The 25,907-nt window shown below is 38.5% G+C and overlaps 1 protein-coding gene across 1 annotated transcript in view; it reads right to left on the reverse strand.

Moving 5' to 3' along the window:
- Positions 1-23,902: 23,902 nt before the first annotated feature.
- LOC121462053 (protein mono-ADP-ribosyltransferase PARP14-like) overlaps positions 23,903-25,907 on the reverse strand; it is a 31,846-nt gene continuing 29,841 nt past the window's right edge. The window contains exon 16 of the mRNA XM_041673474.1: positions 23,903-24,252. Within this exon, the coding sequence (XP_041529408.1) occupies positions 24,117-24,252 (136 nt within the window). The 3' untranslated portion in view covers positions 23,903-24,116. The remainder of the gene's footprint in view (positions 24,253-25,907) is intronic.

Below are 25,907 nucleotides of genomic sequence, written 5' to 3' on the forward strand. Positions count from 1 at the left end.
TTTTTGTAAAAAGCAGCCCAAGGGCATTTGAAGATCTGGTTTCAAATTGCAGGCACCCATATTACAAGTCTATGCTGAGATTTGGGATCGGGACTCAAAGCCTTAGTACAATACATCCACCATAAGACTTTTGAGTCGAAAAGAGAGAGGTATGAGAAATCTTGGGTAGTATGTCTCCTCTGAATGAGGACCATGAGGGAAAGAACTGCCTAACCCCTTCTGGTGGGGGCAGGTGCCTGGCATGGGCCTGCCACTTCAACAACAATGCAAGAAACATATAGGCTCTGGTCCATAATGGCAGTGACTTGAAAAGGGGGAAACTCACAAAGACACAGGGCTAGGCTACCAAGTGAGAACCTGTCTCAGTATACATCATTTTTTTCAATAACTTTCAGATAACTAAATGGAAATACTGTCATCCACTGACAAGCTGAGTTTAGAAAAGCAGTAATTATTTCTTTAAAGCAGTTCAGGGTCCTACAAAGAAAGTCATTATACCACCACTGAAAAAAAATTAAAAATCTAATATTTAACAACTTTACAGAAAAATGTACAAATCTGTTGTTCTCAGAATGTTTTGAAAAATCCCCTTCATTTTCTTTTCTCCCTGTGACCCACAGGTATTCATAGTTCTTCTAAAGTATAATCAGAGCATGTGTCCATCTCATAGATATTCTAAAGTATAATCAGAGCATATGTTTGTCTCTGTAGGTTCCCTTTTGTGTAACATTATTTAACCAAATACTGTCTATTTCTCATAGCATTTTCATGTTGATCCTTTTAGGATGGCACTGGAGGATAACATTTAAGTATACCACAGTTACTTTCTATGATCTGTAATGTCAGAAGAATCTTACCTTTCCTCCAGCATTTTACTATCATAAAATAAACATTCTATGTGTCATTTTCTTTGTTTTTTATTAAACATTTTTTTCTTCTGGATAAATTCTACCCATTGGTCAGGGTTGGAAATATTTATGATTCTTTTAATAAAGCACTATTTTACCCTTCAAAAAACTGAATCAATTTATATTGTTTTCATTAATGCTGAGAATATCTTCTCTCCCAAGGCCTTGCAAGCATATATTTTCATAACTATTTGAAAGTTTTTTGTATTTTTTTAGATATAAAATAAAACTTCACAGTAGGTTTAGTTTGCAGTTGTCTTAGTCACAAGATTGTCTTTATATTTTTAAAGTCTTTGCTTACTGTTGGTGTTTTCTTAGTGAACTATCCTTCCATTTTTGTTTAGTGCACAACTGGGAGCCAGCAAAATGGTTCGGAAGGTAAAGGCGCTTGCTGCCAAGTCTGTTCAACCTGAGTTTGATCCCCAGAAACCACCTTGTGGATAGAGAGAACCAACTACATAAAGTTGCCCGCTGACCTCCACATATATGTCATGAGGTGAGAGACACCCACACTAAATAAATGTAAAAAGTATAAACTGTGTTTTTAATAGCTTCTATGTAGTCTTTATGTTTTTTGCCTATTTAACTTTTGCCTCTGTGTAAACATTTTCTCTACCTTCTGAAATTTTAAGTCTTATCTTATTAGTATTCTTCCTATCATAGCTGAAATTATCTAAATAATTACAATTTTAATCTTAAAGATTTATTCTATTATTTTAATTATGTCTATGTGTGTGCACCTGTGTGCAATTATGTGCACAAGAGGTGTCCTCAGAGGCCATAGGACTTGAATTCCCGGAAGTTACAAATGATTGTAAACTGACTGATTTGGGTCCTGAGAACTAAATTCAGATCTGAAAGAGTTACACATTTACTTAAACACTGAACCATCTCTCCAGCTCCAAAATGATCTTAATGTGTACAGGAACCTGCAAAAGTCAGAAGAAGGTTTTGGGCTCCCTGGAACCAGAGTCATAAGCAGTTGTGAGCTGCCATGTGGATACTAGGAAAGGAACCCAGGTCCTCTGCAACAGTAAAGAAGTACTCTTAACCACTAAGCCATCTTCCTAACTTCCTAAATCTATCTTTTAAATCTTCCTTTCCAGGGCTGGAGAGATGACTCAAAGGGAAAGAGCACTAGCTTCTCTTCCACAGGTCCTGAGTTCAATTCCACCTACCACACTCAGAAATGATGGCTCACAACCATCTGTAGTGAAATCTGATGCCCTCTTCTCTCATGTAGGCATACATGTGGTCAGAATACTGCAGATATAATAAATGAATAAAAGCTTTAATTTTTTTTTACCCATAGTCAAAAGGTGATTTCCCAATCTGTTAGTCTTTCCTATATGGGTACATATCTTGTGGTTTTTGTTTTGTTTTGTTTTGTTTTATAAGGCATTTAATTCTTAATCTGTAAAAGTTAGCTCAATTTGGGAAATAATCAGGCTAGCTTAAAGATAAACAATTATATTTTCACTTATTATAAGGGAAACTCACACCACAAGAATGGAAAGTCCAAGTTCCACTGTATCCTGTGGGAATCACCCAGAGAGAGCAAGCACCTGGTCTGTCCCAGTTTTTCTCCTGGGATCCAGAAAGCCACACCTTAACTAGGTTCCACTTCCTGAAGATGATTGGTTAACAAAGCTTCCCCTATCACCTCCCCCTTTTGTCTAAACAAGATTGACCCAAACCCAATACAACTATATACAATAGGAACAGATACCAAGCATAAAATTACAAACAACATAAGCAATATTAAGCAAGGAACACATGGCAAATGTTTTAATAAACATTCTATTTCAAGGAGTTTAAATCTTGCATTGGAAATAAATTTGGCTAAATCATGAGGAAGATAACTATGACTATCTAATCTTCAACCCCATTGAAGGCCTGAGAAGGGAAATAATATTACTTGAGCAGGCAAGAAGTGCAATCAAGCAGCTTTCAAAGCAAGCACGAAGACAATTGGCTACCTGAGCAATCAGCTAAAGTCTCATTTGCAACACTGAATCAACCAACTTTGGCTTAAGCCTAATGTAGCTGGCAGACCATTTTCAGAGGCAGGAAATTTTTTTTTAAAAACTGTCTTACCCTGTCTTGGCAAGATTTGACAGTCTTTTTTCTTGTGTCCTGTTTATCCATTCCCGATACCATGTACTTTGTCAGTGGTTGAGGTATGGGCAGTTCCTTGCCCAAAGGCTAGTTTTGCCAAGAAGAAAACACACTCCAAGTGAAGTGTCTTTGGTGCTTAACATTCTCTCTGGAATAGATTGGTACTGTCATGTCTCTTGTCAAGAGAACCCTAAGTTATTTAAATGCCATGTTCCACAGATCCTTGAAGTGGTTGAAGATTACCTATCTAGACAGAATACAATCTCTATGTATCTAAAGAACCTAATTGATCTGACTGTTTGTACAACAAATATGAACAACTATTGACCTATAATAATTAATACCTGTATAACTTAAAGACTAAAACTTCATGTCAGAATATTAAATAATCTGTAAACAAATGTGCAACAAATAAGGACAAAGACCTCAAAATGTAAACAATCTATAAGTATCTTCATCAGAGGTAGGAGTAATATATAATGCAATATGAAAATATATCCTAAAAGTTGTATGAATATACAAAATGTCCTAAGCAGAGATAAGAAATACATATATACAGTCTAATAGAGTAATTTGCATAGGTGTACAAAAAATGTAAACAAAAATAACAAATATAATTTGAACTTGTATCAATATATAAAAATTATGCCAATATAAATTATCCATGAATAATAGCTCACAATATTTACTCTATTACCCACTATTACTATCCCCTCTTTTTTTTAACAGTTTTCACCCTAACCCTCTATGTAATATAAATAGTAATCAGCAACTCCTAAACAGTGTTCCCAGCCCTATAGACCAACTTTTCTGAAAGGGGGGCATTGTCCTCTAAAATTGCTTCTCGCTGACATGGGGACGATATTCTCTTCATGGGATCCTGCAAAAGTAAAGTGATGGTTAAGTTTCAAGATTACTGTCTAGCATAGCTGCAAACGATTTCCAAGCAGATGATAGGGTTTTTTTTTTTCCCCAAAGTTCTTATTTGGAGTTCTGGCCAGAATGTCATGAGAAGGTATACCATGTCAACAGCTGGTACCCCAAAACTGGTCGTATAGTAGTGCTATCAGTATTGTGATGTCATCTCAAACAGGTGGAATTGTTGCTGTGGGGCCCCATCTTCTTCCTGGAAACTTCAAAGATTACTGCAGGAAAAGGATCTGTAGGGAAGTCTATTATTCATCATGGAAAGCTTAAACATTATTCATAGAGACATACATTCAAGAAAGAATACAATGTAGACAAATTAGACATGGAGAAGAAAAAAAGTTTCTATTTGTTTTTCTTCCGGTCCCATAACAGATAGCTCCCGATTTGAGACAGAAACCCTGATTGGATTTAGAGAAGTACAGAGCCATTGTCCAACTCCAAAGCCAGTTCTACATATTCACATATGTGTGTATGTGTGTATTAATCAGCTGACCTCATAAATCATATTCCCTTTTCTTGATGATCTTTATTGGATAGTTATTTTTCCTTCTGAAATCATCCATACAATCAGAGTCTCTTGAATATTTTTTTGAAGATGCACATTTTCCTGTAAAGTGAAGAGTAAATCCCTGCCCCAAACTTATATGGTTTCTTTACCACCTGTATGGTTGTCACCATTGTTGAGGAGCTATAATTTCTCTTTTTAAAAGGGTCTCTCCTTACTACAGAGACAAGTACTACCAACAGATTACAAGAGATAGAAGGAAGAATATCAGACACTGAAGATAACATAGAGAAAATAAACACACTGATCAAAGAAAACAGCAAAACCAACAAATTCTCATAACAAAACATTCAGAAAATCTGGGACACAATAAAAAGACCAAACCTAAGAATTATAGGGGTAGAAGAAGGAGAAGAAGTACACCTCAATGGTCCAGATAATATATTTAATAAAATTATAGAAGAAAACTTTCCCAACCTAAAGAAAGATATTCCTTCGAAGGTTCAAGAAGCATACAGAACACCGAATAGACTGGACCAAAAAAAAAACCCATCTCCTTGCCAAATAATAATCAAAACACAAAACATACAGAATAAAGAAAGAATATTAAGAGCTGCAAAGGAAAAAGGCCAAGTTACTTATAAAGGTAAACCTGTCAGACTTACACCTAACTTCTCTATGGAAACCATGAAAGCCAGAAGGTCCTGGATAGATGTACTGCAGTAGGTAAGAGACCATGGATGCAAGCCCAGACTACTATACCCAGCCAAGCTTTCGTTCACTATAAATAGAGAAAACAAAATTTTCCAGGATAAAAACAAATTAAAACAATACGTAGTCACAAATCCAGCCTTATAGAAAGTAATAGAAGGAAAATCACAACCCAAGGAGTCCAACAATGCCCACAATAACTCAGACATCTAATGACACTTCACCAGCACAACTCAAAGAAGGGAAACACACAAACTCTACTACCAAAAAAAAAGAGAAAAGAAAAAATGACCAGAGTTAACAACCACTGGTCATTAATATCACTTAATATCGATGGACTCAACTCACCTATAAAGAGGCGCAGGCTAAGAGACTGAATACGAAAACAGGATCCAACATTCTGCTGTTTACAATTAGTGATCCTAGAGAAGCTAAGTAAGGAGAACCCAAAGAAAAACATATAGGCATCCTCCTGAATATTAACCTTCAGCAAGCGATGAAAGGAGACAGAGACAGAGACCCACATTGGAGCACAGGACTGAAATCTCAAGGTCGAAATCAGGAGCAGAAGGAGAGAGAGCACGAGCAAGGAACTCAGGACCGCGAGGGGTGCACCCACACACTTAGACAATGGGGATGTTCTACTGGGAACTCACCAAGACCAGCTGGCCTGGGTCTGGAAAAGCCTGGGATAAAACCGGACTCTCTGAACATAGCGGACAATGAGGACTACTGAGAACTCAAGAACAATGGCAATGGGTTTCTGATCCTACTGCACGCACTGGCTTTGTGGGAGCCTAGGCAGTTTGGATGCTCAACTTACTAGACCTGGATGGAGGTGGGGGTTCCTTGGACTTCCCACAGGACAGGGAACCCTGATTGCTTTTCGGGCTGAGGGGGAGACTTAATTGGGGGAGGGGGAGGGAAATGGGAGGCGGTGGCAGGGAAGAGACAGAAATCTTTAATAAATAAGTAAATTAAAAAGAAAAAAGAAACACACCTCAAACACAAAGACAGACATCTATTCAGAGTAAAGGGCTGGGAAAAGGTTAATCAAGCAAATGGACCTAAGAAACAAGCAGGTGTGGCCATACTAATTTCTAACAAAGTTGACTTCAAACTAAAATCAATCAGAAGAGATGGAGAAGGACATTTTTTTTACTCATAACAGGAACAATTCATCAGGATGAAGTCTCAAACCTGAATATCTATGCCCCTAATATAAAAGCACTCACTTACGTAAAAGAAATATTACTAAAACACAAGGCAGTCATCAAACTACACACACTAATAGTAGGAGATTTTAACACTCCTCTCTCACCAATGGACAGGTCAATCAGACAAAAACCTAACAGAGAAAAAAGAGGATTGAGGGAGGTAATGAATCAAATGGACTTAACAGACATCTACAGATCATTCCACCCAAATAGGAAAGAATATACCTTCTTCTCTGCAGCTCATGGAACCTTCTCAAAAATTGACCACATACTCGGTAACAAAGCAAACTTACACAGTAACAAAAAAATATTAGTAACTACCTGTGTCTTATCAGATCACCATGGATTGGTTAGAATTCAACAACAATGCTACCCCCAGAAAGCCTACAAACTCATGGAAACTGGACAGTCAACTACTGAACCACACCTGGATCAAGAAAGAAATTAGTCTTTCTTGAATTCAATGAAAATAAAGACTCAACATACTCAAACCTATGGGACACAATGAAAGCAGTCCTAAGCGGAAAGTTCATAGCACTGAGTGCCCACTTAAAGAAAATGGAGAAAACACACATTGGAGACTTAACTGCCCACCTGAAAGCTCTAGAAAAAAAAAGAAGCAGACTCTTCTAGGAGGAGTAGAAGACTGGAAATAATCAAACTAAGGGCTGAAATCAACAAAATAGAAACACAGAAAACAATCCAAAGAATCAATGAAGCAAAAAGCTGGTTCTTGGAGAAAATCAACAAGATTGATAAACCCCTATCCAAACTAATCAAACGGCAGAGAGAGAATACACAAACTAACAAGATCAGAAATGAAAAGGGAGACATAACCACAGACACAGAGGAAATTCAGAAAATCATTAGATCTTACTACAAAAGCCTGTATGCCACAAAATTGGAAAATGTTAAAGAAATGGACACTTTTTTAGATAAGAACCATATACTAAAGTTAGACTAGGACCAGGTGAACAATCTAAATAGACCTGTTAGTTGCAAAATATTAGAAGTTTTTATAAAAAACCTCCCTATCAAAAAAAGCCCAGGTCCAGACGGTTGCAATGCAGAGTTCTACCAGAACTCCCAAGAAGACCTAATACCTATACTCCTTAATGTATTTCACAATATAGAAACAGAAACATCATTGCCAAACTCCTTTTATGAAGCTACAGTTATTCTGATACCAAAACCACACAAAGACTCAACCAAGAAAGAGAATTACAGGCCAATCTCACTCATGAACATTGATGTGAAAATCCTCAATAAAATACTGGCAAACTGAATCCAAGAACACATTAGAAAAGTTACCCATTATGATCAAGTAGGCTTCATCCCAGGGATGCAGGGCTGGTTCAACATATGAAAATCTATCAATGTATTCCATCATATAAATAAACTGAAAGGAAAAAACCATATGATCATTTCATTAGATGCTGAAAAAGCATTTGAAAAAATTCAACATCCCTTTATGATAAAGGTCTTAGAGAGATTAGGGATACATGGGTCATACCTAACTATAATAAAACCTATTTATAGCAAGCTGACAGCTAACATCAAATTAAATGGGGAGAAATTCAAAGCCTTCGCACTAAAATTAGGAACACGACAAGGCTGTCCACTGTCTCCATACCTTTTCAATATAGTGCTTGAAGTTCTAGCAATAGCAATAAGACAACATAAGGGGATCAAAGGGATTCGAATTGGAAAGGAAGAAGCTAAACTTTCATTATTTGCAGATGATATGATAGTGTACATGAGCGTCCCCAAAACCTCCAGCTAATAAACACCTTTAGTAGTGTGGCAGGATACAAGATCAATTCCAAAAAATCAGTTGCCATCCTATACACAAAGGATAAGGAAGCAGAGAGGGAAATCAGAGAAGCATCACCTTTCACGATAGCCACAAATAGCATAAAATATCTTGAGGTAACTCTAACCAAGGATGTTTAAGTCCTTGAAGAAAGAAATTGAGGAGGATACCAGAAAATGAAAGGATCTCCCTTGCTCTTGGATTTGGAGGATCAACATAGTAAAAATGGCAATTCTACCAAGGGCAATTTATAGATTTAATGCAATTCCCATTAAAACCCCATTGAAATTCTTCACAGATCTTGAGAGGACATTAATCAACGTTATATGGAAAAACAAAAAACCCAGGATAGCCCAAACAATCTTATACAATAAAGGAACATCTGGAGGCGTTACCGCCCCTGACTTCAAACTGTATTACAGAGCTTCAGTATTGAAAACAGCTTGGTATTGGCATAAAAAACGAGAAGTCAATCAATGGAATAGAGTAGAAGACCCAGATTTTACCTTACAAACCTATGAACACCTGATTTTTGATAAAGGAGATGAAAGTATTCAATGGAAGAAAGAAAGCATCTTCATCAAATGGTTCTGGCATAACTGGTTGTCAACCTATAGAAGAATGAAAATAGATCCATATCTATCGTCATGCACAAAAATCAAGTCCAAATGGATTAAAGACCTTAATGTCAGGCTGAACACACTGAACCTGAAAGAAGAGAAAGTGGGAAGTACTCTACAACATATGGGCACAGGTGATCACATCCTACGCATATCCCCAGCAGCACAGACATTAAGGACAACATTGAATAAATGGGACATGATGAAACTGAGAAGCTTCTGTAAAGCAAAGGACACTGTCACTAAGACAAAAAGGCAACCCACTGACTGGGAGAAGATCTTCACCAACCCTACAACAGACAAAGGTCTGAGCTCCAAAATATATAAAGAACTCAAGAAACTAGACTTTAAAATGCTAATTAACCCAATTAAAAAATGGGGCACTGAACTGAACAGAGAATTCTCAACAGAAGAAGTTCAAATGGCCAAAAGACACTTAAGGTCGTGCTCAACTTCCTTAGCAATCAGGGAAATGCAAATCAAAACAACTTTGAGATATCATCTTACACCTGTCAGAATGGCTAAAATAAAAAACACCAAAGATAGCTTTTGCTGGAGAGGTTGTGGAGTAAGGGGCACACTCATCCATTGCTGGTGGGAATGCAAACTTGTGGAACCACTTTGGAAATCAGTGTGGTGATTTCTCAGGAAATTCGGGATCAACCTACCTCAAGATCCAGTAATACTACTCTTGGGAATATACCCAAGAGATGCCCTATCATATGACAAAAGCATTTGTTCAGCTATGTTCAAAGCAGCATTATTTGTAATAGCCAGAACCTGGAAACAACCTAGATGCCCTTCAATGGAAGAATGGATGAAGAAAGTGTGGAATATATACATATTAGAGTACTACTCAGCGGTAAAAAACAATGACTTCTTGAATTTTGCATGCAAATGGATGGAAATAGAAACTATCCTGAGTGAGGTATCCCAGGCCCAAAAAAATGAACATGGGATGTACTCACTCATAATTGGTTTCTAGCCATAAATAAAGGACATTGAGCATATAATTTGTGATCCTAGAGAAACTAAATTAGAAGGTGAACCCAAAGAAAAACATATAGTCATCTGCCTGTATATGGGAAGTAGACAAGATTGCAGGGCAAAACCTGGGAACTTGGGGGTGTGGTGGCTTTGGGCTAAGGGGAAATGGAGTGAGAACCATGAGAAGGGGAGAATGGTTGGAGCTTGGGGGAATGGGATGGTTGGGATAAAGGAAGGGTGGACACGGGAGCAGAGAAATATATATCCTAATTAAGGGAGTCATCTTAGGGTTGGCAAGAGACTTGACTCTAGAGTGGCTCGCAGGTATCCAGGGAGATGTCCCCAGCTAGTACCTTGAGCAACTGAGGAGAGGGAACCTGAAATGACCCTATCCTATAGCCATACTGATGAATATCTTGCATATCACCTTAGAACCTTTATCTGGCGATGGATCAAGATAGAGACAGAGACCCAAATTGGAGCACCGGACTGAGCACTTAAGATCCAAATGAGGAGCAGAAGGAGGGAGAACATGAGCAAGGAAGTCAGGACCACGAGGGGTGCACCCACCCACTGTGACAGTGGAACTGATCTATTAGGAGCTCACCAAGGCCAGCGGGACTGGGACTGAATAAACATGGGATGAAACTGGACTTTCAGAACGTGGCAGACAATGAAGGCTGATGAGAAACCAAGGACAATGGCACTAGGTTTCGATCCTAATACATGAACTGGCTTTGTAGGAGCCTAGCCTGTTTGGATGCTCACCTTCCTGGTCCTGGATAGAAGTGGGAGGACTTTGGACTTCCTGCAGGGCAGGGAATCTGGACTGCTCTTCGTTCTAGAGAGGGAGGGGGAATGGAGAGGGGGGAGAGGGAGACGGGTAGGGGAGTGGGGGGGAGGGAGCGATGAGTGAAAGGAAGGGGAGGGAAATGGGAAACGGGGAGGAGGCACAAATTTTTTTTTGCAACAACTAAAAAAAATAAACAAAAAAAATTTTTAAAAAAAGGTCTCTCCTTTACAAAGAGAATCTTTATTGATTTTGATGGTATCCATAGTTTTTCTTCTCCTGTGGAAACAAGAGTGAAACCCCTTCCCCAGCGTAGCACATTTCCTGGTTTTCATTGTGAGGTCAACACATCCTTGAAATATACTGGATGATTCAGTTCAGACGTTTTTTTCATTATCCAATGATTCTCTGCTGCTCATGTTCCTTTCTCATTAGTGTTAAGTAAATTCAAGGTTAATAAAGCATTATGCAATATATTTCTGGGGTGTATTTTCCATCTCTTTCTGTTAGTTCAGCATATCCTTTATAGTGCAATTTGACCTTTATATAACTGCCTGATCTGTAGGATTTTTTGGGATATCTGTAATGTGTTTTATTTTATAATAAGCAAAAAACTGCTTCATTTTTATAGAAACATATGCCGGATCATTGTCTGTCTTTATTTGTGTAGGTATACCCATGATGAACATAACTTCCAATAAATATATGATTACTAAATCATCCTTTTCTGAGATCAAGGCAGTTGCCCATTGAAAATCTGAATATGTGTTTATGGTGTGGTATACATATTTTAATTTACCAAATTCTGTTAAGTAGAACACATCAATCTGCCAAATCTCATTCCTCTGAGTACCCTTTGGGTTACTCCCTGCAGGCAATGGTGTTTGATTATAAAAAGAGCAAGTAGGATACCACTTTGTAATCTCCTTAGCTTGTTGCCATGTAACAGAAAATGCTTTCTTTAAACCATTGCTATTGACATGATGTTTTTTGTGAAATTCAGAGGCCTGCAACACATTTCCAATCAATAATTAATCAATTTCTGCATTACCTCGTGCTAGAGGACCTGGCAGACCCATATGGGATTGGATGTATGTTATATATATAGGACAAAGCCTATTCCTGATTATGTCTTGCACCTGGATGAATAATGAAATCAATTCTGTATCATCTGGTATAAATTCAGCAGTTTCAATATGCAAGATAACTCTTTCTGCATATTTTGAATCAGTAACTACATTGAGAGGTTTTTAAAAATGCCTTAGTAACATAAGAGTAGCATATAATTCTGCCTTTTGGACAGAATTATAAGGGCTTTATTCTATCTTACTTAATTCTTCTCATCTGTAATCTGCCTTCACTGATTTATTTGCATCATTATAGAATGTACAGTATAAAATGTCCAGTTACTGGTGCATCACATACAATCCGAAGAAGAATCAAAGAAGTTCTCTTTATAAGGATAAGTCTGCTGCTTTGGGGATAATTACTGTTAATTTCTCCCCCAAAAATAGCACAAGCTCTTTGCCAGGGTTATTGTCTTCCCATAACTTTTTTTATTTTATCAGCAGTAAAAGGCTCTATAATCTCTGCTGGGTCTATACCTGCTAATTGATAAAATCTCAATTTCCCTTTTATATTTAATTCAGATACTTTTTTCCACATAAGTTTTTAATTTTTTTACTTGGTTTATGTGGTAAAAAGATCCATTCTAAGATAATATCATCCCTCTGCATTAATATTCATGTCAGAGAAATTAGGAGAAATTCTGGAAGGCAATATGACTAGAATACAATAAAGATTTGGATTCACTCTATCCACATGTGCCTCTTGCAATTTTTCCTCAATAATCATCAATTCCTTTTCTGCTTCAGCTGTTAATTCTCTGGGACTATTTAATTCTTTATCACCCTCTAAGGTTTTGTTTAAATGAATTATTAAATCAGGTGTTATCCCAACAGCTGGTCATAGACTGGAAATGTCTCCTAATAATCTTTGAAAGTCATTAAGAGTCAGTAACTGGTCTCTCCTAATTTGTGCCTTTTAAGTTTTAATTTTCTGTAAACCTATTCTATAACCTAAGTAATTAACAGAATCAATCACCTCTTTGAATCTTATTAGGAGCAATTTGTAATCACCATTTAGGCAAAACTTTCTCCTTTTTTTGGCAAAACTTTCTTTACTTCTTCAAACATCCTTTCTAAAGTATTTAGAATCAGATAATAAAATGACATCCATGTAATGGTAAATTATAGACTTAGAAAATTGTTTACATATTATTTCCAATGGCTGGCTGGCTGACAAAGTATTGGTATAGGCTGGGGCTATTGAGCATTCCTTGTGGAAAGGAAGTACATTGATATCTCCTAATATGCTGAGAATTATTTTAAGTAGGTACTTTTTCTTGTAAAGTTATAGTGAAGAAAGAAAAAATTCTTTAAACCAATAACAATGAGAGGTCATCCCTTTGGTAACAGAGAGGGAAGACGAATTCCAGATTGCAGAGGGCCCATAGGTTGAAAAACCTTGTTGAGAGTTGTAAAATATGTCACCATTCTCCATTTTCCAGATTTCTTCTTAACAACAAATTCAGGAAAATTCCAAGAACTGGTGATTCTTCTATATGTCAAGCATCTAGTTGCTCCTATATAAGCTGTTCTAAAGACTGCAACTTTTCCTCAGGTAGGGGCCACTGCTTAACCCATATTTGCTTTTCGGTCAACCAGCTTAAAGGCAGGATTGTTGGTACATCTGAAGGGTTATCAATTGCTTTGTGTTCTTGTACAGTCTGAATGTCCAGTGTCTGTTGTCTGTAATATCTTCTAACATTTTCCTCAGAAATATATGTTTTTGGGGCTGTAGAAATGTTAATCTGGCTGTTGCAATGCTACAATTGGTCATAAACCCACAAATTCACTACAATATTGGCGATATATATGGCCTTAGTTTTCCTATTTGCCCTTCTAGCCCTATGAATCCATCTCGTGCTTTGTCTTACCCAAGATAGGGTTCCAATTCCCCAGAACTGAACATCTACCTCCTTAAGAGTCCAATTTAGATGCCAAGATTCTGGAGTAATGATACTTACATCAGCACCCGTGTCTAATAAGCCTTCAATAAAATTGCCATTTATACACAGTCTTAGCTTTGGTATTTGTTCATTTATAGAAGTGTGCCAAAATTTACTTTCCTATCAGTCCTCTGTCCTATCAGAGTTCTTGACTCATCCTCCACATTTATCCCATCATTTAGATCAGTATTGCTTTTTATAGCAGGCATTAGATTTTTTCTTTTTTTAAAAAAGATTTATTTATTTATTACATATACAGCATTCTGCTTGCATGTGTACTTGCAGGCCAGAAGAGGGCACCAGATCTCATTACAGATGGTTGTGAGCCACCATGTGGTTGCTGGGAATTCAACTCAGGACCTCTGGAAGATCTCTGAGTTATCTCTCCAGTCCCGCATTAGATTTTTTAATTTTCCTGGTGAGACACGTTCTTCACAGTAAATGAGAATGACTGGACCACATTCATCATGGGAGCCTCTGAGAGGACCCCACAGTGTTTCCCAATGGAATCAGGATGACTTGTCTATCTTTCATTGACCCACATTCATTGGTCCAATGTCGACCTTTGCCACACACCTCCTACATACATCTGAAGGCTGATTCCTCCTATTTCTGTCATTCCCAGAGGAGGTATTATTCATAAAAATCCATTGTCTACATTCCCTTCTCAGATTTCCCATTCGACCACAATTAAAATATTTGGTATTTTGATGTCTTCTCTTACTATTGCAAATTGCTTCTCCTACCCAAGCTTCAGTGCTATAGTCAAGTGTCTTGATATTCATAGTATGCAAGCCCATTTATCCATGGGTGCTGATCTGATCTTTAAAGGCCCAAGGATCCTTTTGCACTCTATGTTGGCAGTCTCATAAGCCAAAGATTCAATTGTTATACATCTGGCTTCTTGGTCAGTTACCCTAATTTGTACAGCCCTAGTTAATCTTTGCAACAAGTCACTAAAAGGCTCATTCTGACCCTGTTTAACCCTAAGATATGATTCAATTCTCTTTCCTAGTTCCTGAATTCTATCTCAAGCCTTTAAAACTGCTGTGCTACATAGGGAAAAGGTGTGGTCATCATAAAGAGCTTGATCCTGAGGATCAGAGTAAAGTCCTTCACCTAGAATTTGATCTAGGGAAATCTCATGTATTTTTGCTTTTTCTTGTTGCTATAAAATTTTCGCTTCCTCTTTAAGATAGCATCTCCAAAGCAATTGTGGTCCACTTTATAGGACTGCTGAGGTTAACTGAGCCCAATCTTGAGGCATGGCCTTGCTACTGAAAGTCCATGTTTTGACCACTTCCCTAACAAAGGACAAATGTATTCCATAATCCACAATTGCTTAATTTCTTTTAGATCAGTCATACATATGGGCTCCCATATGCATTCTTTGACAACCTAATGGTACTTGGAGCAAGATACTTTTTCAGGTGTTATTACTGGAAAGACAGGTAGAACTCTGGGGAAGCTATTTTGGAGATTTTTATATACTGATGATGTTAAATTTTGCCTGTTTACCTTTTGTTCCTGGTCATCAAATTCAATTATTTCCTCAATCATTTCAAATCTGTTTACCACAGCCTTTTGTAATGTCTGGACCCCCTGTCCAGTGTTCTACTCTAATGATCTCATTGAGGATTCCAAGGAATAAAGTCTGTCCAGTAGAGATAATGTCTCATCCTTAAAAATAATCTTCATGGCATGCATATTACCTTCTTGGAGAGATATTCTATCAGTCAATCTGTGATACCTCCTTCACAGAATCCAATTAATACATTCAACAGTGCAAATTCTCTCAAATAATGTTTCAGCATCCACTGTCATTGATTGGGTTTTATGTGTCAAAGTGACTGTTTCCTTCTCCAGAGTGCTGAATCTCCCTTTAAATAAATTACTATCAGTCTGTACCATTTAAAAAAGCATCTCAGTTGACCGGTTCTTGTTAGTTAAATTCTTAGAATCGTCTTTCAGATGTACAATCTCTTTTTTGAGAAGTTTGTTGTCAGTCTATACCACTTATAAAAGTACCTCACTCAACTGAGTTTTGTTAGTCAAAGTGTTTGTATTCTCCTTTAGATGTACACCCTCCTCTTCAAGAAGTTTCGTACTAGTCTGTACCATTTCTAAAAGTACCTCAGTTGACTGAATATTGTTAGTTAAGGTGGTCGTGTCCTTCTTCAGATTCCCAACTTCTTTCATTAGTAGCCTGGATTCAGTCTGTAACAACTGAACCATTTCTAAAAATGCCTCATTTTTGGCCCTATTGTCAAACAATATTTTTAAGAAAAAATATTGAGGACAAGACTAAGCCCCAGAAATAAAAATAGTGGATGTAGAAGGTACATCACATATATTTTGTAAAACCTTACACATGGAGTAAGTGAAGAGGCTATTAAAACTTGGAAAGTTAGGTTGTCTGACATATTGCCTTTTTCAATCAGCAACTTATGAATTATAAATCTCACCTGTGGTTTAATTAGCTGGAGTAGGTGCAATAACCATTACCTGCCACTTACAAAACTAACTCTGCAGGGCATAGCAGTGCTCACATGGCTGGTCTGAAATCTGATTTTAGAGCAAAATGTTGAAAGATAAATCACAGACTGTATGCTCTGTGGATGTCTGTGGCTGTTCAACAGCCTCACAAGACAGTCAGCAGAGGGAGGCAGATGCCTCCTGCTCAGGAAGGAGGGTGTGTTGCCGGCAGTGGCATGACAGAGCTGGGCTGGGTGTGAGCTCCTCAGTTCTTGCCCCCAGTGGTGGTGGCAGTGCTGGTCATGAGCTCCTCGGCCTTTTCTACCTTGGCCTCCTGCAACTCCCTGCTGCACTGCTTGAGCTTCCGTGATTGCAGGGAACCAGAAGTCAGGCTGTAGCAGCGGCCAATATGCAGGAATTCTATGCTGGCCAGAGCCACCAGAGACTCTAGTGGTGCCATGAACCAGGCACCAACTGTAGAAGATAGCTCGATTTGGGAAATAACCAGGCTAGCTTAAAGAAAAACAGTTATATTTTTACTTATAAGGGGAAACTCATGCTACAAGAACGGAAAGTCAAAGTTCCAATGTATCCCATGGGAATTACCCAGAGAGAGCAAGTACCTGATCAGTCCCAGTTTTTCTCCTGGGCTCCAGGAAGCCACGCCTTAACTAGATTCCACTTCTTAAAGATGATTGGCTAACAAGGCTTCCCCCATCATTAATCTACCTGTAAGTTATTTTGCAGAGAATGGTGGGAGGTGTGGATTTTTAATGCCTATTTCCTCCATATTTATAAAACTCCAAATTTGTATCATAACTTCTTTGGTGTCTAGAATACCATTTTGATACTCTTTTCCATTTATTTTCCCATACAAAAATAAAATTACATTAATTCCATAAAGAATTTCATTATCAACACCATAGTAAGCTATGCTGAGTGGGAGTATATGGGCATGGTCCTGGCAAAGCTCAGTCTACATTAATTTTGATATCTCTGTGAGAAAAACATAGTACATTCTCCATGTTACCCTCCTCCACAAAGGTCCAGAATTCTAGTTCTTGCCTCTTGGGATATCTGAGGATTCTATTCTGCTGTCTGTGCCTGCTCAGAGTTTTCAGACTACATCCTCATTTGTCTCTGGAATTTCACAGGTATCAGTGAGGACTTTGCAGCTCTCTCTCTACAGCATAAGCAGTAAGCTTCCAGGGGCACAATGTCTGGAATGGATCAGCAGAGTGCCTGGATTCAGTTGTCTTTAAGCTTCTCCCTAGCTGGATTCTTGTTCTTCTGATTCTTGGTGACTGACTCTGTTTCTCTCCTCTGCCTCAAAACTTCCTGCTTTCTCTATTTTGTTGAGATTTGTTGGTATCTGTAAATAGGGATAATGACAGGCCATAGCTAATCTACCCCCAATTCCCAAAGCTTTTCTGGCCATCCAGTGGGGTGAGTTGCCTGCTGCTGGCTATCTTTACTCCATTCCACCCTTCCCCCCCAAGCCTGCCTTTTCATCTGAGAGGTCCTTGGATTCCACAACACAGCCTGCTTCAGGGAGGAGGGAATCTGAGGCCTGCTCCTGTGCTGAGGGATCTAAGAGAGGGCAGACCAAGAAAAACTCCCAAGTACATCATTAGCCACAGCAAAGTTTAGTCCAGGATGCCAAGACTCTGCTGGCCACATTTGAAGAAAGAGGTGGGCAGGCACCAATACAAGAATTCCTCCACAATCCTGAAAAGCAACATGGTAACACCAGAATCCAGTGAACACACAACAGAAAGACTTCAACATCCTAACCCAGAAGAAGTAGAAGAAATCAACTTTAAACGTAACCTTATGAAAATGATGGAGAGCCTTAAACAGGAAATGAAAAACTCCCTTAAACAAATAGAAGAGAAGACAAACAATAAGTTAGAAGAAATTAATAAATCCCTCAAAAATACACAGGAAAACAACAAAACAAACCAGTCAAACAGGTAAAGGAAAGAGTTCAAGACCTGAAGACCAAAATGGAGGTAATAAAGAAAACACAAACTGAGGGATGGCTGGATATGGAAAATATGGGTAAATGAACAGGAACTACATAGACAAGTAAAACAACAGAATACAAGAGATAGAAGAAAGGATCTAGGTGATGAAGATACTATAGAGGAAATAAATGTATTGATCAAAGAAAACAGAAAATCCAACAAATTCTTAACACAAAACATCCAGTAACTCTGGAACACCATGAAAAGACCAAACCTAAGAATAATAGGGGTAGAAGAAGGAGAAGAATTACAGCTCAAAGGCCCAGAAAATATATTCAACAAAATTATTGAAGAAAACTTTCCCAACCTAAAGGATATTCCTATGAAGGTACAAGAAGCTTACAGAACACCAAATAGACTGGATTAAAAAAAATCCATTAGCCATATAATAAACAAAACACAAAACATACAGAATAAAGAAAGAATATTAAGAGCTGCAAAGGAAAAAGGTCAAGTAACATATAAAGGGAAACCTATCACCCGACTTCTCTATGAAAACCATGAAAGCCAGAAGGTCTTGGATAGATGTGCTGCAGACACTAAGAGACCATTGATGTAAGCCAACACTACTATACCCAGCAAAGCTTGCATTCACCATTGATGGAGAAAACAAGATATTCCAGGACAAAAACAGATTTAAACAATACATATCCACAAACACAGCCTTACAGAAAGTACTAGAAGGAAAGCCTCAACACAAGGAAGCCAACAACACCCACAATAGCATAGATATCTGACAACTCTCCACCAACTCAACCAAAGAAGAGAAACACACAAACACCACCACCATAAAAATAACTGGGGTTAACAACCAATGGTCATTAATATCACTTAATATCAATGAATCCAATTCACCAATACAAGGCACAGGTTAAGAGAATGGATCCGAAAACAGGATCCAACATTCTGCTGTTTACAAGAAACCCACCTCAACCTCAAAGACAGACATTACCTCAGAGTAAAGGGTTGCAAAAAGAAGAGTCAACTACTGAACCACCCCTGGACCAAGGAAGAAAGAAATTAATGTCTTCCTTAAATTCAATGAAAATAAAGACACAACATACCCCAAACTATGGGAACTATGAAAGCAGTGCTAAGAGAAAAGTTCATAGCACTAAGTGCCCACATAAAGAAAATGGAGAAATCTCACATTAGAGACTTAATAGAACACCTGAAAGCTCCAGAAAAAAGAAGCAGACACATCCAGGAGAAGTAGAAGACTGGAAATAATCAAACAGAGGGCTGAAATCAACAAAATAGAAACACAAAATAATCCGAAGAATCAATGAAACAAAGAAGTGGTTCTTTGAAAAAAGTCAACCAGATTGACAAACCCCTATCCAAACTAATCAAAAGGAAGAGGGAGAACACTCAAATTAAGAAATTAACAAGATCAGAAATGAAAAGGGGGATATAACCACAGACACTGAGGAAATTCAGAGAATTATTAGGTCTTACTACAAAAGCATGTATGCCACAAAATTGGAAAAATGTAAGAGAAATGGACATTTTTAAGATAAATAACGTATACCAAAATTAAATCAAGAGCAGGTGAACAATTTAAATAAACCTGTAAGTTGGGAGGAAATAGAAGCTGTCATCAAAAACCTCCCAATCAAAAAAAGCCTAGGATCAGTTGGTTTTAGTGCAGAATTCTATCAAAACTTTCAAGAAGAGCTAATGCCTATACTCCTTAATGAGTTCCACATAATAGAAACAGGAGTCATTGCCAAACCCCTTTTATGAAGCTACAGTTACCCTGATGCCAAAACCACACAAATACTCAATCAAGATAGAGAATTACAGACCAATCTCACTCATGAACATCGATGCAAAAATTCTCAATGAAATACTGGCAAACTGAATCCAAGAACACATCAAAAAGGAATTATCCATTATGTTCAAGAAGGTTTCATCCCAGAGATGCAGGGCTGGTTCAATATATGAAAAATCTATCAGTGTAATCCATCATATAAATAAACTGAAAGAAAAAAAACATATGATCATTCCATTAGATGCTGAAAGGCATTTGACAAAATGCGACACCCCTTTATGATAAAGGTCTTGGATAGATTAGGGATACAAGGATCATATCTAAATATAAAAAAGCAATATAGAGCAAGCCAAGAGCCAACATCAAATTAAATGGAGAGAAACTCAAAGCCATTCCACAAAATCAGGAAGAAGACAAGTCTGTCCACTCTCTCAATATCTCTTCAACATAGTGCTTGAAGTTCTATCAATAGCAATAAGATAACATAAGGAGATCAAAGGGATTTGAATTGGAAAGGAAGAAGTCAATCTTTAGTTCTTTGCTGATGATATGATAGTGTACATGAGTGACTACAAAAATTCTATCAAAGAACTCCTACAGCTGATAAATATGTTCGGTGATGTGGCAGGGTACAAGATCAACTCAAATGAGTCAGTAGCCCTGCTATACACAAAGTATAAAGAAGCAGAGAGGGAAATCAGAGAAACATCACCTTTCATGATAGCCATAAATAGCACAAAATATCTCAGAGTAACGCTAACCAAGGAAGTGAAAGATCTATTGACATAAACTTTAATTCTTTGAAGAAAAATTGAAGAGGATACCAGAAAAATGGAAGGATCTCCCATACTCTTAGGTTGGTAGGATCAACATAGGAAAAATGGCAATTCTACCAAAGGCAATCTATAGATTCAATGCAATCCTCATCAAAATCCCAACAAAATTCTTCACAGACCTTGAGAGAATAATAATCAATTTTGTATGGAAAAACAAAAACCCAAGATAGCCAAACAATCCTATACCCAAGAGCTGCCCAATCATACTACAAAAACTTTTGTTCAACCATGTTCCATAGCAGCATTGTTTGTAATAGCCAGAACCTAGAAACAACCTAGATATAGCTCAATGGAAGAATGGATAAAGAAAGTATGGCACATCTACACATTAGAGTATTACTCAGCAGGAAAAAAAGAGTGACATCTTGAATTTTGCATGCAAATGGATAGAAATAGAAAACACTATCCCGTGTGAGATAACCCAGACCCAAATATATGAATATGAACCTCTGTCCAGTGATGGATGGAGATAGAGACAGCGACCCACTCCAGAGGACTGGACTGAGCTCCCAAGGTCCAGTTGAAGAGCTGAAGGAGGGAGAACATGAGCAAGGAAGTCAGGACCACCAGGTGTTGGTGCACCCACTAAGACAGTGTGCTTGAGCTAATGGGAGCTCACCAAATCCAGCTGCACGGGGACTGAATAAGCATGGGATCAAACTGAACTCTCTGAATGTGGCAGACAATTGGGGCAGACCGAGAAGCCAATAATAATGGCACTGGGATTTTTCTCTACTGCATGTACTGGCCTTTGGGGATCCTATTTTATTTGGATGCATACCTTTTTAAGCCTGGATTGAGCAGGGAGGAACTTCGACTTCCCACAGGGCAGGGTACCCTGCCATCTCTCAGGACCTGAGAGGGAGAGAGGGAGGAAGAGTTGGGGAATAGGAGGAAAGTGGGAGGAAAGAAGGAAGAAGAAATTTTGATTGGTATTATTTTAAAAGTTATTTTAAAAAGCTTTACAGATATACAATAAATAAGAAGATTCAAACAAAAATAAAATTTAGGAGGAAATAAAAAACCTGAAAAAAATTAAAACCTGAAAAAGCTTGGAAAGAAATTCTAGAAACAAAAGAACATATTCAAGCATGGCTTTTTGGTAGTCAGCATTTTGGGGGGCTATGGGCTCCATTTGCTGGTGGTAAGCAGGGACACCACGGATCCTTTAAAAGAGGTCTTTCTAAGTCAGCATTGGCAGCCAAGGCTGTGAGGCTTCTTCATTTTTCTATATTCTTTATTCTTCTACATTCTTTACTCTTCCAATTTTCTTTCTTTAGCTGTTACAAATTCCCAAGCGAATATATAGCCATTCACTAACAATTTGTTGTTAATGAAAAGCTACAAGTCAGATTCTTGGGGACACAGGTATTCTTTGAGATACATAGAAAATCTTATCAGTTAACAGCAGCTGCAGCTGTGGCAACGTTCCAGCCGTCCAGCTGTCTCTTAAAGAGGCCACTATAGGTTACAAAAAATACTGAGAGATCTAAAGAAAAAATAAGAATATGTGCATTATTTTACATTTCTTAAGTGTGATTAATAATATCTGGACATGGTTGGTCAGCTAGGTGCTATTGATCTCTTCAAGGACTATGATACTCCAAAGATAGACACTTGCAATACCACACTAATTCATCATAAATCTTGAAGGACAAGATCTAGCAAGGCTAGACACCTGCAATTCCACTATGTGAAACTTCCTCCTGTGATCTCTCCAGAAGGACTTCCCTCTGGCCCAATCATCCTGTCAGGGAGGTAATTATAGAGAACAGGCTTCTAAGTTTATTTTTTTATGGCAGTGTGGGGCAAAAGGTTTGAGTGTCTTATTTTATTTGTGAGGATATACAGTTTGGGGAAAAGTCATCCTACTAAGAGAACACAGGAAAACTCTGCCCAACATAAGGAATACACTGCAGGGGAGATAGCCAGCAATTAAAAAGGCAGTGTTTTTCACAGGCTGTGACAATGTGAATTTAACCTCCAGCAGACGCATAAGTCTCTGGTGGGTTGGCCTTCTAAATGTCAGGTGATCTACTACATAACCTTATGTATAGCAATTGAACCTGGCTGAGCAACAAATACACACCAAGCACCAACTGTCTACAAGGTTCTATATCCTGACACACAAGAGTCTTCCTGTTCTACTTAATATAAAAGGTTGCCTGACCTCGTGGGCATATTTCTCACTGTAGGGAGGGAAGTGGTGGTCTTTTCCAGTCAATCCTGTTTTTAAACTTTCCATTTACACAATGGTTTCACTTTAACATTTACACAAGGGTTTTACTTTTAAAGTAAAAACCAAACAACTAACATTCTACAAGAAAGATAGCCATGGAACATGATCAAAGGTCTTGGAATGGAACAAATTGATGTTGGGCTTAAGTACCAACACCAAAACCAAATCAACCAAATCAACCAAAAGCAAAAGGCAATGACAAAAAAATAAAACAAACAAACAAATACAATCAGGCATGTAGCACCAGTCTTTAACCCCAGCTCTCAGAAGGCTGATGCAGGCAGATAGAGATTCAAGACCAATCTGGTCCACAAAGAGAGTTCAAGAGCTGCACAGAGAGACCATGTATCAAGAAAACAAGCAGCAGGAGAGGGTCTACTAGTTGCCAGAGGTTCAATGAAAGATACAGAAGGTGACTTCATACTGGGCAGCACCCCTGATAGAACTCAAGAATGAGATCAGACTTCCTCAGCAAAAATTTGAAATCCTTTATGTTTTTCTGTCCTAAAACTTTTCTCTCTGTGTATGCACAGGTGTGAGTGTGTTTACAGGTGCATTTAGAGGTCAGAGGGTGATGTTAGATGTCTTTATTTCTGTCTACCCTCAAATTTGCTTTGTTTGTTTTGAGACAGGGTCTCACTATATAGCCCTGGCTGTCCTGGAACTTGGGCTATGAAGTCCAGGTTGGCCTGGGATAGCCTGCCACTGCCTCCCAATTCCTGGAATTAAAGGCATGTGCCACATTGCCCAGATGCACCCGATTTCTTCAGACAAGGTCTCTCAGTGAACCTGGAGCCCATGGTTTGGTTTTGGCTAGACTAACTAGCCAGTGAGCTCCAGGAATCCTTCCGTCTCCACTCGCCAGGGCTAATCTTACAAGTGTATGTCATCGCACCAACTCTTACAATGGTGCTGCGGGTCTGAGCTCATGTGTTCTCACGTTATGATCTCCCCAGCACATGCCCTTCATATTTTGCCTTCCAAGAACGAGAAACACTCTAGAAATGACCGGCAAGCAGACTTCTGCTTTTATTAGAAACTACATCTACTTAACATGAAAACTGTTACAAAGTTTATTCTGCACAAAGATTGAGGCCTATCCTACTGCGGCCTCCAAACAAATTTCTCTTGAAAGTGGACAGACGTCTTCCCAGTGCTTTCCTAATTCAATTCCTTTTGCTTTCAGCTCCTCCTTGACGCATGCCAGGTAATGAGGATCGGGGTAGCCAGAACTGCATGAAGAAAAAGGAATCCTGTTAGCTTCCCCCCAAATAATTCTCAAGAATCTGTACAATAGCCGGGTATAGTGGTACAGGCCTTTAATCCCAGCACTGGGATGGTGACAGCAGTCAGATCTCTGTGAGTCTGAAGCCAGCCTGGGCCACACAGTGAGACCCTGCCTCTAAACAGCAACAACAAAATCTGTACAGTTTACATCTGAGCATCTAATATTCTGAGATCCAGCATCCTCAGGCAATCAGACAGTGGCTGGTATCTAGTCACTGAAGTGTCCAGCTAACTGAACAGCATCTGTTTTCCACACATTGCTTAACACCTTAGCTCATTCCAAGTACGGATGCACATAATGTTATAAAAGCCAAATTCTACAGAGAAGGTAATCATACGATAGTAGGACTTTCAAATTCTACAGAGAAGGTAATCATACTATAGTAGGACTTTCAAAATGGGAAACTTGACAAGGTCTCAGGATATTTTTCTTTTGGATGCCACAAGTACAGGAACTCTGAGATTTATGAAGTATAGTCAGATTTCCTGGGATACATCGCCCACCATCTTGGGGCTCTTTATAATGAAGACTTTCTTTCTACCATGTTTCATCCATGTGAGTTTAGCCTCTTTGTGGACTTATGGGAAGATGTGAGTGAGGAAGAGTAAGATGACCTTAAAAGAAATCAAAGCAGGGCTGGAGACATGGCTCAGAGGTTAAGAGCACTGGCTGTGCTTCCAGAAGACCCTGGTTAAATTCCCAACACCCACATGTCAGCTCACACCTGTTTGTAACTTCGGGGGATCTGACAGCCTCACACAGACATAAATGTAGGCAAAACAAAAACGTAAATAAGAACAAACATTTTTTAAAAGTCAAAGCAAGTATTCTTAGGATCTACCTTTCAAATTGACATGAAACATTAAAATTAAATCAACTTGGGCACCATTCATCTTGGGTTCTGAAACCCCATCTTTTGATGCATTTTTGGGAGTGGCATAGAAACAAGGTTACTCTGTGTAGACCTGACTGTCATGAAATTCTGTCTGCAGACTAGACTGGCCTCCAACTAGAGATCCACCTGCCTCTGTCTCTTAAGTACTGGGATTAAAGGTGTGCACCACCACTGCTCAGCTTTGATGCAAAATTTAATAACCAAGTCATATATTATGAATGGCAGAATAGAAGGTTGGAGGGATCAATTTTTTTTTTCAAGACAGCCTCAAACTCAGATATCCAGATGTCTCTGCCTCCCAAATTCTGGGATTCAAGGCACATTCTACCACTACCCACCTCAAACCATTTTTTTCTCTTTGAAGTTATCATTATAGATTAGTATTTTTTCTTTGTTTTTTTTTTTTTTTTGGTTTTTTGAGACAGGGCTTTCACTGTAGCTTTGGAGACTGTCCTAGAACTAGCTCTTGTAGACCAGGATGGCCTCATACTCACAGAGATATGACTGTCTCTGACTTCCTTGAGCTGGAATTAAAGAATGTGCTACCAGCACCTGGCTCATTTTCATAATTAGTGATTGATGTGGGAAAGGCCCAGTCCATTGTCAGTAGTGCCAGTCCTGGGCTGGTGGTCATGGGTGGGTATAAGAAAGCTGATTGAACAAGCCATGGGGCATAAGCCATGAAGTAACATTCTTCCACTGCC

The sequence above is a fragment of the Microtus oregoni genome, unplaced genomic scaffold (assembly GCF_018167655.1).
Source record: "Microtus oregoni isolate MIOR12 unplaced genomic scaffold, Mior012 000023F_ref0000262, whole genome shotgun sequence".
In the NCBI taxonomy this organism is placed as follows: Eukaryota; Metazoa; Chordata; class Mammalia; order Rodentia; family Cricetidae; genus Microtus; species Microtus oregoni.